The 15300-nt window shown below is 42.6% G+C and overlaps 1 protein-coding gene across 1 annotated transcript; it reads left to right on the forward strand.

Annotated features, from left to right (window-relative positions):
• The first annotated feature begins 13147 nt into the window (after positions 1-13147).
• On the forward strand, positions 13148-15064 carry LOC112411628 (WW domain binding protein 1-like). Its single transcript, XM_024762861.1, has 2 exons — positions 13148-13234; positions 13704-15064. The coding sequence occupies exons 1-2, from the start codon at positions 13148-13150 to the stop codon at positions 14709-14711; spliced, it is 1095 nt and encodes a 364-aa protein (XP_024618629.1). The 3' UTR covers positions 14712-15064.
• Positions 15065-15300: the final 236 nt, after the last annotated feature.

Consider the following 15300-nt stretch of genomic DNA (forward strand, 5'->3'; position numbering starts at 1 on the left):
AGCCTGGAGTGTTAACCACTGGACCACCAGGGAAGTCCCTAGAACCTGCTCTGTAAGACTGGAAATAGGGCCTGAGCATCCAGGATCATCAATGTTTTTAAAATCCTCTCCTGGTAACCACACTTTCACCTATGCTCATATCACCTGCCCACCAGTTTCCTGGGACCACGCTAAGTGCCTATTTCTAATTGTTAAGAGACCAGGAATTGAGGTACAGAGAAGTAAATGTCTCCTCTAGATATTTGAAATTCAGAATATTCCAGACTCACCTCACGATCGTATTATTTTGTAACCTGAGCTAGAAATTTTAGACATATTACTCCTTATAAAACACACACACACACACACACACACACGATATCTATTGAGTGTTTACTTCATACCAGTCACTGTTCTAAGCACTTTACAGTCATTAATTTAATCCTCACAATAATCCTATGAGGTAGGAACTATTATTATTGTCTCCTTTTTTAAATTAAAAATTTTAAACTGAGGTATAACTGACTTACATTATGTTAGTTCCAGGTGTATCAAATAATTTTTTTGATATTTGTGTATATTGCAAAATGATCACCACAATAATTCTAGTTAACACGCTACCATACATAATTTTTTCTTGTGATGAGAAATTTTATGATTTTTTTCTTAGCAACTTTCAAATATGCAAGACAGTATTATTAACTATAGTAGCCATGCTGTATATTATATCACCATGACTTCTTTATTTTGTAACTAGAAGTTTGTACCTTTCAACTCCCTTCACCCATTTCACCTAACCACCCCCCCACTCCCTGCCGTCACTGGAAACCATCAATTTGTTCTCTGTACAAATTGGTTTTTGGTGGTCTTTATTTTTTTTTAAGATTCCACATATAAATGAGATTATACAGTATTTGTCTTTCTCTGTCTGAATTACTTCAGTTAGCGTTATGCCCTCAGGTCCATTCATATTGTCTCAAATGGCAAGATTTCATCCATTTTTATGGGTGAATAACATTCCATTGTATATATTATTGTCTCTTTTTTTATGGATGAGAAAACTGAGGTACAGAATTAAATAAATTTCCCAAACCACAAAGTTAAAAAGTGTCAGAGCATAGCAGTTTGGCCTTACAGCTTGTGGTTTTAAACCTTTATACAATACAGCTTGTTTATCCTAGCTTATGAATGCTTTTTATATCTTTTCCCTCCTTTCTTTTCCTATTCTACTGCCTTTATTTTGTTCTTCTTTCTTTCTATTTTTTTTGGCCACACTACGCAGCATGTGGGATCTTAGTTCCCCAACCAGGGATTGAACTCGCTCCCCCTGCATTGGAAGCCTAGAGTCTTAACCACTGGACCACCAGGGAAGTCCCCTAGATCTTATTTCTTGCCAGGACAAAATAGTCTCCTAATTGATAGGCCTTATTGTAGATCAGTTCTATGAGTAGCTCTGATCATGTCACTCCCCTGCTTTAAAACTGTTTTCTTTAAGTTTAAACTTTACAGTATAAAATTTGAGGCGCTTCATAATTTGACCCCAATTTACCTCTCTGGCCATGTTTCCCATTTCTCCTTTTACACTCCTGATTATATGCTATTTACACAAGAATTTTATGCATTTCACTTTTATATCTTCATACTTTTGTTTACTGTGATCTATCTCCTGGAATGACCCTTCCCTTTCTGTTGGTGAAATATTAATTCTCTAAGGCCCAACTCAAATGTCTTCTCTGTGAAGTTTTCATAGACCAGCAGTTGTCAAACTTTAGTATGTATCAGAATCACCTGGAGAGCTTGTTAAACCACAGATTGCTGTCCCCACACCACACTTGGAGTAGGTCTGGGTGGAGTCTGAGAATTTGCATGTCTAAAATTTTCCCAGTTGATGCCCATGTCATTGGTACTGGGACCAGAGTTTAAGAATCATTGTTCTAGGGACTTCCCTGGTGGCACAGTTGTTAAGAATCTGCCTGCCAATGCAGGAGACACGGGTTCAATCCCTGGTCTGGGAAGATCCCACATGCCACAGAGCAACTAAGCCTGTGCTCCACAACTACTGAGCCTGCGCTCTAGAGCCCGCATGCCACAACTACTGAGCGTGCGAGCCACAACTACTGAAGCCCGCACGCATGGAGCCCCTACTCCGCAACAAAAGAAGCCACCGCAATGAGAAGCGCACGCACCACAAGGAAGAGTAGGCCCTGATCACTGCAATTAGAGAAAGCCTATGCGCAGCAACAAAAACCCCAACACAGCCAAAAAAAAAAAAAAAGAATCATTGTTCTAGACCATCATTTACTCCCTGCAGAATTATCTCTTGCCTCTGTTCTTCTGTTACCTTAGTTCCTTTCCACTTGTCTGTTATCTGTGTATGTGTGTTTCCTCTGTTGGTTTGAGATCATCTCAATGCTGAGTTCCTATATTAATCATCTTTGTTTCCCCTAGCAACTGACATATTGCCCCGTACATGCCGTGCTCTGTAATGTGTGATGATTAAAGGGAAATCTTTGCTCTGCCCTGATTATGTTTCTATTAGTTAGATTCGTTCAGCTTTCTGATGTGTGTGTGGGTGGGCTGGGGGTGGAAATGAGGAATGGGGATGTTGAAGAGAAACAGGAGCTATTTGGAGCATCACATTCCAGTCTGATTTCTTCATTGCCCTGAGGAGGTGAAGTGATCAGTTCAGTAGATCAGCAGTGGGACTCAGGGAAGTGTCTTCTAAGGACTTGTTGCTAAACATGCAATCAGGGAGCCTGCTAGAGAACCTAAATCTCTGGCCCCACTCCGGATGTACTGAATCAGAATCTGAATTTTAATAAGACGTCCAAGTAATTTGCTCACTAAAATTTGAGAAGCACTATAGGAAAGGCAGGTTTGAGCTGAATAATCCTTTTCAGGGCAATATTAGGGAGCCAAGCTCTGGCTTCGTTTTTTTTTAAGTACTGAAGACTAACTGTAGTCAGAGATGATGAGGCCCTGATATAAATGACTCACATTATTAAAATTTACAAATTATTGAAGTAGACAGCTTATTGTCAGCTTAATAATATGAAGTAATAAATAACTGATACACCAATTGGAATGCTCATGTTGGTGTGCTCAGCATATTCACTCCTGTAATCTATTGTGATATGTTGAAAAATCACAACCATATGCTACTTAGTACTTGATCATGAGAAATCATAGTATGGGGTCCAGAACCTTGGAATGCCAAATGATCCTTTCCTTGGAGACAGACTTGGGGGAAATTAGATCATAATCTGAAGGTTACTGTGTGATCTCAGAATCAAAACAAAGGAACATAGGGATTAAAAACTCAGAGGGTTTCAGGCATCAGGAAAGTATTGTACAGAAGCAAAATGGGGTGAGTGAGGACTGTGGTCACCTGGGAAATACGTGTCTCACCTACAGGGAGCAGTTGATGATATTTAGGTTTAGCTAATGTTTGTCCTGTGTCACACATATCATGCTGCCAGATCTCCAATTTTTCAAGTGAACTTAAAAACCCGTATTTTTTTCTATGAAAGCTTCTGAGTTTTGAATATTGACAACTAATTCAAAAATTTTGTTAATTCTGCAATACTCTGAATCAGCAATTCAAATTCTAGGAATTAAAATACATACCTTTGAAATGACATACAGTGCTAAATTATCTTCTACAACATTGTTTGAAATAACAAAATATTTAGAAGCAAAATAAATTTTCATCAGCAAGGGTTGGTTAAACAAACTATGGCACACCGAAACAGGTGTGTTTTTTAAAAAAGACTAAGGAATCTCTTTGTGTATTAATATGAAGTGATCTTCAAGATACTTTATTAAATGAGAAAAACAAGTGCAGAACATGGTATACACCATGCTATTAGTTGTTAAATAATAGTAAAAATATACATTTTTATACATATACATAAAATATCACTGGATGGATACCTAAGAAATTAACACTGGTTGTCTCTGAAGAGGGCAAATGGAAGGGTGGGGGATAAGAGTGAGAGTTTTTACAGTACACCATTTTATACCTTTTGAATTTTGAAACATGAAAATAGATAGTTTATTCAAAAATATTACCTTAAAAATAAAAGGAAAAGAAGAATGTCTGGAAAGATACACATATATGCAAAAACAAACTACCTTAATTGCAGTTACCTCTAGAAAGAAGGATTGGGAAACAAGGCAATGTCTAGGAACTTTCTGCATTTTTATCCTTAGGTAATGATTGAAAAAAAATTTTTTTATTATGTGCATTTGTTACTTTTGCAATAATAATTTAAAAATATCAACTCAAAAAGCAAATATAAAACCCAACACATAACCACACACACTTTGTAGATTACACTGGAGGGGGTCTGGCTCAATAAAACTTCTTTGCAGACCCACTGGATTTCTAAGCCGCCAGTTTAAGGTAAGTGAAAGGAATGTTTAAGGACACCAGATTAACAGAGGTAATGTGGGCAATAAAACCAGACAGACCCAAGGTCTGTGGGCTGCAGCTCCCTGAATCTCCACACCAAGGACTATCTGGCTACTGAGCCTAGAAATAATCAGCTGTCTAATGGCTAATTGCCTTCTTTCCTGAACAGCATTCACTCTGGCCCTGTGTGAGTTTGCCTTGGGTGGCTCCTCTTTCTCTGCTTCCACATATGATCCGTTTCTTCTGACTGACGCACTTTTTTTTTCCTTGGATAGGTTACTGGAGAAAGTAGGATAACAGTCAAACCTGTCACTCTCTAGTGACTATATATGGATGCTCTCATTAACCATGTGTTTGTCTTGCATTTTATTTTAGAAGGTGGAGAAAAGGTTGATTTCTGAGCTTCTGGAGGGAAACACATGTAACCCTCAAGTACTGCTTCAATCTTAATCTGCTTTCATTTTACCCTGACCTGCACCTTGTCCTGAATTTCTTTTCAGCCAATAAGGGTACAATCATCTCTTGCTCTCTTTCTCCAGTTTAACCAATACAGCATCATCTGTTCTGGTGAAGGCAAAATCTAGTATCTCCAGTGGAAGGCTCCAGTTTCCCTGCCTCCATTTTCAAATAATCCTGAGCATTTACTCATGCCAAGCGGTGGGGCAGTCCTGCTTCCAGGAATCAGGAACACAGACAATTATCAAGTCTCTGCTAACAGTGCATGGCTAGAGTTATGTCTCCATACCATTTCGTATTGCTGCTAAAGCCTGGTCCAGCATGGTCCCAAGGATACAAGTCTCCTCTGAAGTGACTGCATGCTGGTACAAGTCCCTGCACAAGCCCAAGTGCTGCCCCACACTTAGATTCCAGGGTTACAACTCTCTTAGTTCACATTCCCATGCGAGGTCACTGTTGCCTAGAACATTTGGCCAGCCTGGCTGGACTTGAGAGCTTTAGTCTCTATTATTTACTGTGCTAGAACCAATTCTCTTCAGCCAAACCTGTGTTGAGCCTTGGTCAGTGGCCTAGATGCCTCCTTTCCTTCTAATGAATTCTCTTATAGACTTTCCTGCCGGTTAGCCCTACTTCATTCTACCAAATTTCCATTAACTTCAGACTTTGGAGAGTAGGCATTATGATTTCCTTCTCTTTTCTCTTAAAAGGTCCCTGGGATGCTGATTGTGACACTCATCATCATCATCATGTATTATATATGAACTTCCTGTGACTGCCGTAACAAATTATCACAAACTAGGTGGCTTAAAACAATAGAATTTTGTCCCAGAGTTCTGGAGCCTAGAAGTCCAAAATCAAGGTGTTGGCAGGGCTGCACTCCCTCCAAAGGCTCTGGGGAGAATACTTCCTTGCCTCTTCCAGCTTCTGATGGCTCCCACCAAGGATTCTTTAGCTGTGGTTGCAGAACTCCAGTCTCTGCTCTCATCTTCACATGACCTTTTCATCTCTCTCTCTCTGTGTTTTCTCTTCTGTCTTTTATAAAGACACTTGTCATTGGATTTAGGGCTCACCCCACTAATCCAGGTTGAGTTCATCTTGAGGTCCTTAACTTTCCATTTGCAAAGACCCTTTATCCAAATAAGGTCACATTCATAGATTTCAGGGGTAAGGACATGGACATATCATTTTGAGGGCCTCTTTTCAACCCACTAGACATTATTTTATAAATGAGGAAATGTAGGCTGAGGGAGATTAAGAGGCTCACCCAAGGCAAATTTGTTCCCCTCTACCACAGAGCTCTGCCTGCTTGAGAAGGGCATCAGCTTTTTTTTTTTCTTTTTTGGCTGCGTTGGGTCTTCGTTGCTGCGCACGGGCTTTCTCTAGTTGCAGCAAGTGGAGGCTACTCTCCATTGCGGTGCGTGGGCTTCTCATTGCGGTGGCTTCTCTTGTTGAGGAGCTGGGGCTCTAGGCGCATGGGCTTCAGTAGTTGTGGCATGTGGGTTCAGTAGTTGTGGCTTGCGGGCTCTAGAGTGCAGGCTCAGTAGTTGTGGCGCATGGCTTAGTTGCTCCCCGGCATGTGGGATCTTCCCGGACCAGGGCTTGAACCCGCGTCCCCTGAACTGGCAGGCAGATTCTCAACCACTGTGCCACCAGGGAAGCCCCGGATCATCACCTTTTATAAAATCTCACACACTAAAAAGGTCCTGTAAGACTCTTATCTTATAAGGTTCCTGCTGCCCTTATATTTGCATAACTAAAGGTACTTCCTAGGGCCACCTCTAGGAGGGCTTCTAGTTTTAGATGCACCTTACCAAGCATCATGATATTATATTACATTACCTCATAAAATTATGGCCAACTTTCTTATCTTAAGAATATTAGATACTGGGGGATTGAAACCCATGGCCTTATTTTTTATTTTATTTATTTATTTTGCTGTACGCGGGCCTCTCACTGTTGTGGCCTCTCCCATTGTGGAGCACAGGCTCCGGACGCACAGGCTCAGTGGCCATGGCTCACGGGCCCAGCTGCTCCGCGGCATGTGGGATCTTCCCGGACTGGGGCATGAACCTGTGTCGCCTGCATCGGCAGGCGTACTCTCAACCACTGCACCACCAGGGAAGCCCATCATGGCCTTATTTTAATCAATAAGTTCAACCTGTCTCTGTCCCACTTTGGTAACTATTTCCCTGAATAGGAACAACACAGACTGGTTTGTGTTTCATCCTTGTTATTATTCTCAACTTAACCTCATGTGCCTATTGTGGAATGCAAGAGTGAGAAGGCTGAGAAATAGGGAGGTGAAATGATAATAAGTCTGTTTCATAAATGTCTGTATAAAAGATTTCATATCTCCTGTGAAGGAAGGTCTACCAGGCTTTTTCATAGTTCAGCTCAGAGATGATTCTGTGGCTGTGGAGCTGGCCTCATAGGGATTCTTCACCAACTTGGCACACCGAAAAATCATCACCATTAGGAACAAAAAAAGAAGAACAACAAAGGCAATGGCAAAGCCTTTGTCTACATCAACACTGCTGGACAGGCTTGAATCATCCATGAGAACACACACCTCTTTACCCTTGTCCAGCTGTAGCTACTTCCTCAGGAATGTCTTCAGATTTGTCATATTCCTAGACAAAAGAGGATAAAACAAGTTTACTGGTTTGTATATGTATATATGTATTTTCTTAATAATGCTATGCTGAAACCAGAGGGTTTTCAAAAAAAAATTAGCAAGATTTATTTGAGGCACTTGTGAAACTGATAACATTAGTATAGGTGACCTTCAAGAAATACACATATGCAGAAACGGAAGAAATACTCCAAGGCAAAACATGAACAATTATGTGTATCTCAGAAATCAACCGGGGCTTCCTTGCTCTGTTAAATCCAGGTAAAATTGTCTTGAACACCCCAGTTCTGTGTTAAGTCCAAATCGTTCTCTAATATTTATTCAAATTCTGAGTACTTACTCTAAGTAATTTCTTGTAGGGTCTTAACTTAGTAGGTATGAACATAAAATTGTTTAATTTTTCTAATCACTATGTGCTGTCATTCCCATGTCTTAATTAAAAATCAGGTATGTCGCAGAAGTGATCAGTTTCAGTTATTAAAAAAACTTAATCGGACTTCCCTGGTGGTCCAGTGGTTAAGAACCTGAGCTTCCAATGCACATGGTGCAGGTTCGATCCCTGGTCAGGGAACTAAGATCCTACATGCTGTGTGGTGCAGCAAAAAACACCCCAAAAACAAAAGACAACTTAATCCACCAAAACAATACTGAAAAGAACAAAGTCAGAGGACTCCCTCTTCTCAATTTCAAAACTCACCATAAAGCTACAGTTACTGAGATAGTGTCATATTGGCATAAGGATAGACATATAGATCAATGGAATAGAATTGAGAGTACAGAAATAAACTCATATATGTATTGTCAACTGATTTTTGAGAAGGGTGCCAATACCGTTCAATGAGGAAAGAAAACAAATGGTGCTTGGACAACTGAATAGCCATATGCAAAAGAATGAAGTTGGACCCTTTCTTCACACCATATATAAATATTAACTCAAAATAGATCAAAGACCCAAATGTAAGAACTAAAACTATAAAACTCAGAAGAAAACAAAGGGGTAAATTTTCATAACTTTGGATTTGGCAAAGGATTTTTAGATATGACATCAAAATCACAGGCAACAAAAGAAAAAAATAGATAAATTGGACTTCTTCAAAATTTAAAACTTTTGAGATTCAAAAGACACTATCAAGAAAGTGAAAAAACCCACACAATGGAAGAAAATGTTAGCAAATCTTATATCTGATAAGGGATTTGTATCTAGAATATCTAAAGTATTCTTACAACTAAATAATAACACAACGCAATTAAAAATTGGGCAAAGGATGTGAATAGATATTTCTCTAAGGAAGATATACAAATGGCCGATAAGTACATGAAAAAATGCTCAACATCATTAGTCATGGGGAATTACGCTAATCAACAGGCACAAAGTTTCAGTGAAGCAAGATGGATAAGCTCTAGAGATCTGCTGTATGACATTGCACGTGTAGTTAATGATAATGTATCATACACTTAAAAATTTGTTAAGAAGGTATATCTCATGTTAAGTGTTCTTACCATAGTAAAACAAAATTTGAAAAAAGAAAGAAAGAAAAGAGGTTGGCTGAAGCAGCCTGTGGCAGTAGAGAAGAAGGCAGCGTTGAGATTGAATTGATCAAGGGGGATTTTTTTTTTTCTTGAGGACCAGATATGGACCACAGATAGGGACCAGCCTGGGGGTCACATAAAAGAGGATCTAGCCCAACAGAGCTTCTTGCCAAGATGACTGTTACTTTAATAGAAAATGGCTGGAGGTGAACTCGGATTCAGCATTGTAACGACCAGTCAGAGGAGAAACATTGACCTGGAGGGATCTGCAGTTAGATAACCCTAGTGAGGGAATTTCTGGGGAGCTCACGAAAAGCACATCATGAGCGAAAGAGTCCTGAACGTCATCCAAGCCTAGAGAGAAAAAATGCCAATGGATTTGTTGTGAAAAATGGCTTAATGGCCCTTTTGGTGACACATAGAGAAAACTAAAATATTGTTTTATAAAAGATTAATTGGGATGGTGAGGAGATTAAATTGCTCTGTGAAACAATATCAAGAATTGCGTTCATAATGGGCAGAGTTGTACCTTGGCAGAGAATTGTAAGGAAGTGTTCCTAAACTGAAGGTGAGAGAAAAACTAGTCTGGTAGCTGGAAAATGGGGCAAGATTGGTAGATATTTGTACCGTCTTTAAGATATGTATCTCATTTATGTATGTATTACATTCTTTATGTGCCTTATCCTTTCTACAGTGCAGAGTCATGTGTATTTTTGTGTTCCACATTTCAGTGGTTTATCACTCTCTACCTCTGTTAATATCCTTTTGGGCCTACTTCCCAAATATGTCTCAGATCAATTCCCTTTTCTTTATCCCTTATGTGCTCTAGGCCATCAAATGCCAGACACCTGCAAATACTCTCTGATCTCCTGAAAACACTCTTATTCTCCTGCAAACCACAAAGCAATCTTTAACAAATGTAAATCAATCAGGCTGCTGATTAAAATCCTTCAGCAGCTTCCCACTGTCTTCAAACTTCTTGATGGGGTTTCAAGGCTGTCCACGATTTGGTCTCATCTTGTTTCCTGCCACTCTCTTCTTTGTACTTTTTTACCCAGCAATGCTGGGCTTCTCACAGTTCCATGAGTTTTGCATGATCCTCCTTTGCCTCCATCCCTTTTCTATTAACATTATCTTTGCATTACTCCCATCCTTCTTTTTTTTTTTGCTGTACGCGGGCCTCACTATTGTGGCCTCTGCCGTTGCGGAGCACAGGCTCTGGACGCGCCGGCTCAGCGGCCATGGCTCACAGGCCCAGCCGCTCCGTGACATGTGGGATCTTCCCGGACCGGGGCACGAACCCGTGTCCCCTGCATTGGCAGGCGGACTCTCAACCACTGCGCCACCAGGGAAGCCCCCTCCCATCCTTCTATATTGAACTTTTAGGCCTTAGCTTAAACGTTAATTTCCTAGGGAGATATTCTAGTAACATTCACTATAGTTTATTATAGTTAGTTTCTGTCTTCTCTGATAAAATAGTAATCCTACATGAGACTAAGGACCCTATATAATTTGTTTTTTTGTTTTTTTGTCTTTTTGTTTTTTGCGGAACGCGGGACTCTCACTGTTGTGGCCTCTCCCGTTGCGGAGTACAGGCTCCGGACGTGCAGGCTCAGCGGCCATGGCTCACGGACCCAGATGCTCTGCGGCATGTGGGACCTTCCCGGACCGGGGCACGAACCTGTGTCCCCTGCATCGGCAGGCGGATTCTCAACCACTGCGCCACCAGGGAAGCCCTATAATTTGTTTATTTATCTAAAAGTCTGGCATACATTAGATGTTCAGTAAGTATCTGTTCAATGAATGACAGTAGCACTACACTTTGTAAAGATGCTCATTGAATGAATGAATGACTTTGAGAATGTGGCACTGAACTAAGAAAGGAGAAGACTGTTGCTGATGTAAAAGGATAGTGTTAGCAGAGTGGTAAAGAAGGAATCCAGACTTTAGTGGATTAAGCAGGAAAGGGCAGTGAGGAAATGAAGACACCAAGATTTTAAATCGTTTATGAGGAGTTCATCTAGGAAAGAAAGAATAGCAGCTAAAAGCCTATTGCAGAATCAAACGAGGGATTCCTTTTCAAAGGCAGAATGGAAAGGTATCAGGTAGGATGTTTTTGGTTGCAAGAGACAGAGAAGTCCACTTAAGTGAGATTAAATAATACATGAAATTTATTGACTTATAAGACTGAAGTCCAGAGTAAGGATAACTTTAGGTATGGTTGGATCCAGAGATTCAAGGCGTTATCAGGGTTCTGCCTTTATATGTCTACCTTTCTTCTATGTTGATTTTATACCCAGGCTGGCTTCCCTGTTGTAACAAGAATGGCTCCAGAAAATCCAGACCTCACATATTCCCCTTTCATATTATCTCCTCTTCATCAATTCCAGAGGAAGAAAGAACACTTTTATATGTCAGGATTCTTGTTTGCAAGCGATAGAAACAGGGTTTCCTTTACTTAAGCAAAAAAGGGTATTTATTATAAAGAGATCAGGTGGCTTCCAGAATCAAGCAGAAGGAGAACTGGTCCTATAAAACAAGCAGAAGCCAACAGAGGCCAGGCATTGGGAACCACAGCCAAGGTCAGCACAGGAAAAGTCTGGTTAGGGCACTGTCGGCACTGGACACTACCACAATTGGACACTGCTGTTGCTGAGCACTGCTGCTACCGTCATTGGATACTGCTGCCTCTGCCATGCCTGAATTATAAATTGTGTCATCTTTGTGTCATTCAATATTCCAGACCCTGGCTGGAGCATCTGACTGGTCAAGGCTGAGTCATGCCCCAGGACTTAGCCACCACAGGGTGGAAGAGGGAATATTTGGTATCTCTAGGCACTGTAGTGAAAATGATGTTCTGCCTCTCACAGACTCACATAAAGGAAGATTTCCCTCAAGTAAGACGAGGTTTCGGATGTTGAGCAGACAAAAAATGACACATCTATTTTTCGGTCTTGGCCCCAATCCAACTATATACTGTTTATAAGAGACTCACTTAAAATTTAGAGGCATAAAAACATTGAAAGTAAAATGTATGCTAAGTAAATACTCACCAAAAGAAAACTGAGGTGCTATATTAATGTCAGACAAAATAGACCTTAAGACCAGAAGCATTATTAGGGATACAGAGGAATAACATTATGATGAAGGGCAAAATTCAGTAGGAAGATGTAACAGTTCTAAATTGTATGCACCTAATAAAATAGTCTCAAGAGAAATAAGAAAACAATAGGACTATAGGGAGAAATTGATAAAAATTGTAGTGCATAATAAACACATTCTTCTCAATCATTGATAGGTCAACTAGACAGAAATCAGTGAAGATACAGAATATTTCATTTATACAATTAACAAGCTTGATTTATAGAACCATGCATTCAACACTGAGCAAACTCATACTTTTCCACATATTGTTTAATCACATTTGAGTTGGCTTTGGGGTTTGTTTTTGGTAATTTGAAACTAAAAACATCCTAATTCCATGTATTAAATCCTTTCTGCTTAGAATAGCTAGAATGGTTTCTGTTCTCTGCAAGTAAGCCTTGATGGATATAGATACCAAGCTGAGTTTATCCCAGAAGTAGAAGTGTAGCATATATATATATATGTAAACCATATGAATACCTCAGTTGTTGCAGAAAAAGCATTTGATACATTTCAATACTAATATAAAACACCCATATTAATGTTCTTAGCAAAATAGGGGTAGAAGGGAACACCTTTAACCCAATAAAGGTACCAGCAACAAAAAATGTATAGCAAACATTCTACTTAATGGTCAAAAGTTGAAAGATTTTCCTTTTAAAATTGGGAACAAGACAAAGATGTTCACTAGCTTCACTTTATTCAACATCATTCTGGAGGTTCTAGCCAGTGCAGTAAAATAAGATAAAGAAAGAAAAAAAAGAAAAAACAAAGATTTTAAAGGAAAAAACAAAAATGTTCATTATTCACAGATGTCATTTCCTTCAGAGTAGTCTATAGAAAATACGAGAAATAGGCAATTTAGCAAGGTGTCTGGATGAGATACATAAGTCAATTGCATTTCTAAACGCCAGTAACAAACAATAAGCAGAAGGAAGAAGAGGGAGGAGGAGGAGGGAGGTGGTGGAGCGTGGTGGAGGAGGGGGAGGGGGATGGAGAAGAGAAGGCTCCTGGGTGGCGTGGCGCTCCTGCTCCCCCAGGCGCTGCCCAGCCCCCTGTCAGCCAGGGCTGAACCCCCGCAGATCTTGGCTCTCCTCTCATTTTTGGCCTCACGAATGTTAGTTTGTTCTCACACACGCTCAGCCTGCAGAAACCGTTAGATGTTCTCAGGTTGCCACGAGGGAAGCTGAGGGTCCTGGACTTTACCAGAGCTGTGTCTGGAGGACAGCCCTCTCTTCCAGGTCCAGGATGCCCCTCATCTATGGGTGCTGGGCACAAGCTGGCTACTCTGTGGGTGCTGTGGTTGCTGGACTGACATTTGAGGTACCATGAGGACCAGGTGGAGCAATGATCAGTTTGCTAGATTCCTAGAAGTGGAACTGGGGATTGTGGAATTACAGGCTCTCCAGGGCGTAGGCTGGGTGTCCCCATCCCGTGTCTGGCTGACCATGCCCACCCTCAAGATTCCTTGATTGCGAAATGAGAAACTTGGGGGCCCTCAACCGTAGTCTCCTTTAGCCTCCACTGGCCAGATGACAAGCACTTTACCAGGATAAGGAAACCTGCGTGGGTCCCAACAATCAAAGCTACATCTGTGACACAGGACACTGCTGTGGACGGTCTCAGTGCTGCAGCTACTACTATGAACTCTGGTGGTTCTGGCTCGTGCGGACCCTCGTCATCCTGCCGAGCTGCTGCTGCGTGTGCCACCACCGCCGAGCCAAGCACCGCCGTCAGGCCCAGCGGCGGCAACATGAAATCCACCCGATCGCCTACCGGGAAGCCCACAGTTACTCAGCGCTGCCATTTCCTTTCAGGTTTTTGCCAAACTCTTTACTACCTCCTTATGAGGAAGTGGTGAACCGACCTCCGACTCCTCCCCCACCATACAGTGCCTTCCAGCTCCAGCAGCAGCTGTCTGCACAGTGTGGCCTTACAGGCGGCAGCCCCCGGGGCGCCGACCCCACCAGGGGCTTCCAGGGGGCTCAGAGCAGCCCCTCGCCCGGGCCCAGCAGAAGCAGCACGCGATCCCCGAGCATCGCTGACCCTGAGCCCTCCAACATGCCAGCAGACCCAGCAGCAGCCACCAAAGCCCCCAGGATGGAGCCCAGCGGCTCTGTGGCCGGCCTGGGGGAGATGGACCCTGGGGCCTTCCTGGACAAGGATTCCGAACGTAAGGAGGAGCTGCTGAAAGAGTACAGCTCCGAGCAGGGCGGCGCCCTCCCTGACAGCAAAGACAAGATGCCCGGCAGACGTCTCCGCTTCACAGGTGACTCGGGCATCGAGGTGTGTGTGTGTAACCGGGGCCACCATGATGACGACCTCAAGGAATTCAGCGCGCTCATCGACGATGCTCTGGATGGGCCCCTGGACTTCTGCGACAGCTGCCACGTGCGGCCCCCTGGCGACGAGGAGGAAGGGCTCTGCCAGCCCTCCGAGGAGCAGGCCCGGGAGCCCGGGCACCCTCACCTGCCGCGGCTGCCTGCCTGCCTGCTGCTGAACACCATCAACGAGCAGGACTCCCCAAACTCCCGGAGCAGCAGCTCCCCAAGCTAGAGCAGGCCCTGCCTGCGTCCGAGAACTTGGCAACGCAACCAGGGTAGGGAAGAACCATGAGAGGAAAATTAAGTGACTGTGTTCCTTTTTTTTTTTTTTCCCCTCTGCTCCTGCGTTTTCCTGCATCTCCAGGTACAGTTTGGGGTGTGGGTGCCTCGCCCCCCATAGATACAGTGTCACGGAGGGCCGAGAAGTTGTCCTGTGACTCATTCCTCATACCCCACCCTGTCCCCCTTTACCTCTTTTCAAGTCACGTGTCACTACCTGCTTGGGTCAGAGAGATGTGTGTTTCAGAAGCCCCCAAGGAGGGGATGAGACTGTGCCCTGAGGTGACTCTTGGTGATGGAGTGGATTCATGTTCTGGTATGAGATTACAAGAACCTCGCCGCGTCTGTCTGAGAGAGGTGGCAGGTCTCAGCCCTGGGTGAAGCCCCAGTGGTCTGGGGATTGTCGCTCCTCGCTGCCAGTGTCTCTGGAGCCGGAGTTGGGCCCCTCCTGTGGGAGGATGAGAGCTGACCGGCGGTTTCGTGGTGGGTTGGTAAAGGGCTTTTGCTCTCAAATTCCAGGTGATGAGATCAAAGTGGCACGA

This window comes from Neophocaena asiaeorientalis, unplaced genomic scaffold (genome assembly GCF_003031525.2).
Source record: "Neophocaena asiaeorientalis asiaeorientalis breed wild unplaced genomic scaffold, Neophocaena_asiaeorientalis_V1.1 scaffold167, whole genome shotgun sequence".
In the NCBI taxonomy this organism is placed as follows: domain Eukaryota; kingdom Metazoa; phylum Chordata; class Mammalia; order Artiodactyla; family Phocoenidae; genus Neophocaena; species Neophocaena asiaeorientalis.

Excerpts from the sequence above, each read along its gene's own strand:
- LOC112411628 (XM_024762861.1), top strand. The coding sequence starts at position 13,148 with ATGGAGAAGAGAAGGCTCCTGGGTGGCGTGGCGCTCCTGCTCCCCCAG. Across the intron at positions 13,235-13,703 it reads CAGCCAGGGCTGAACCCCCG|CAGGATAAGGAAACCTGCGT; the intron begins CAGATCTTGGCT and ends CAAGCACTTTAC.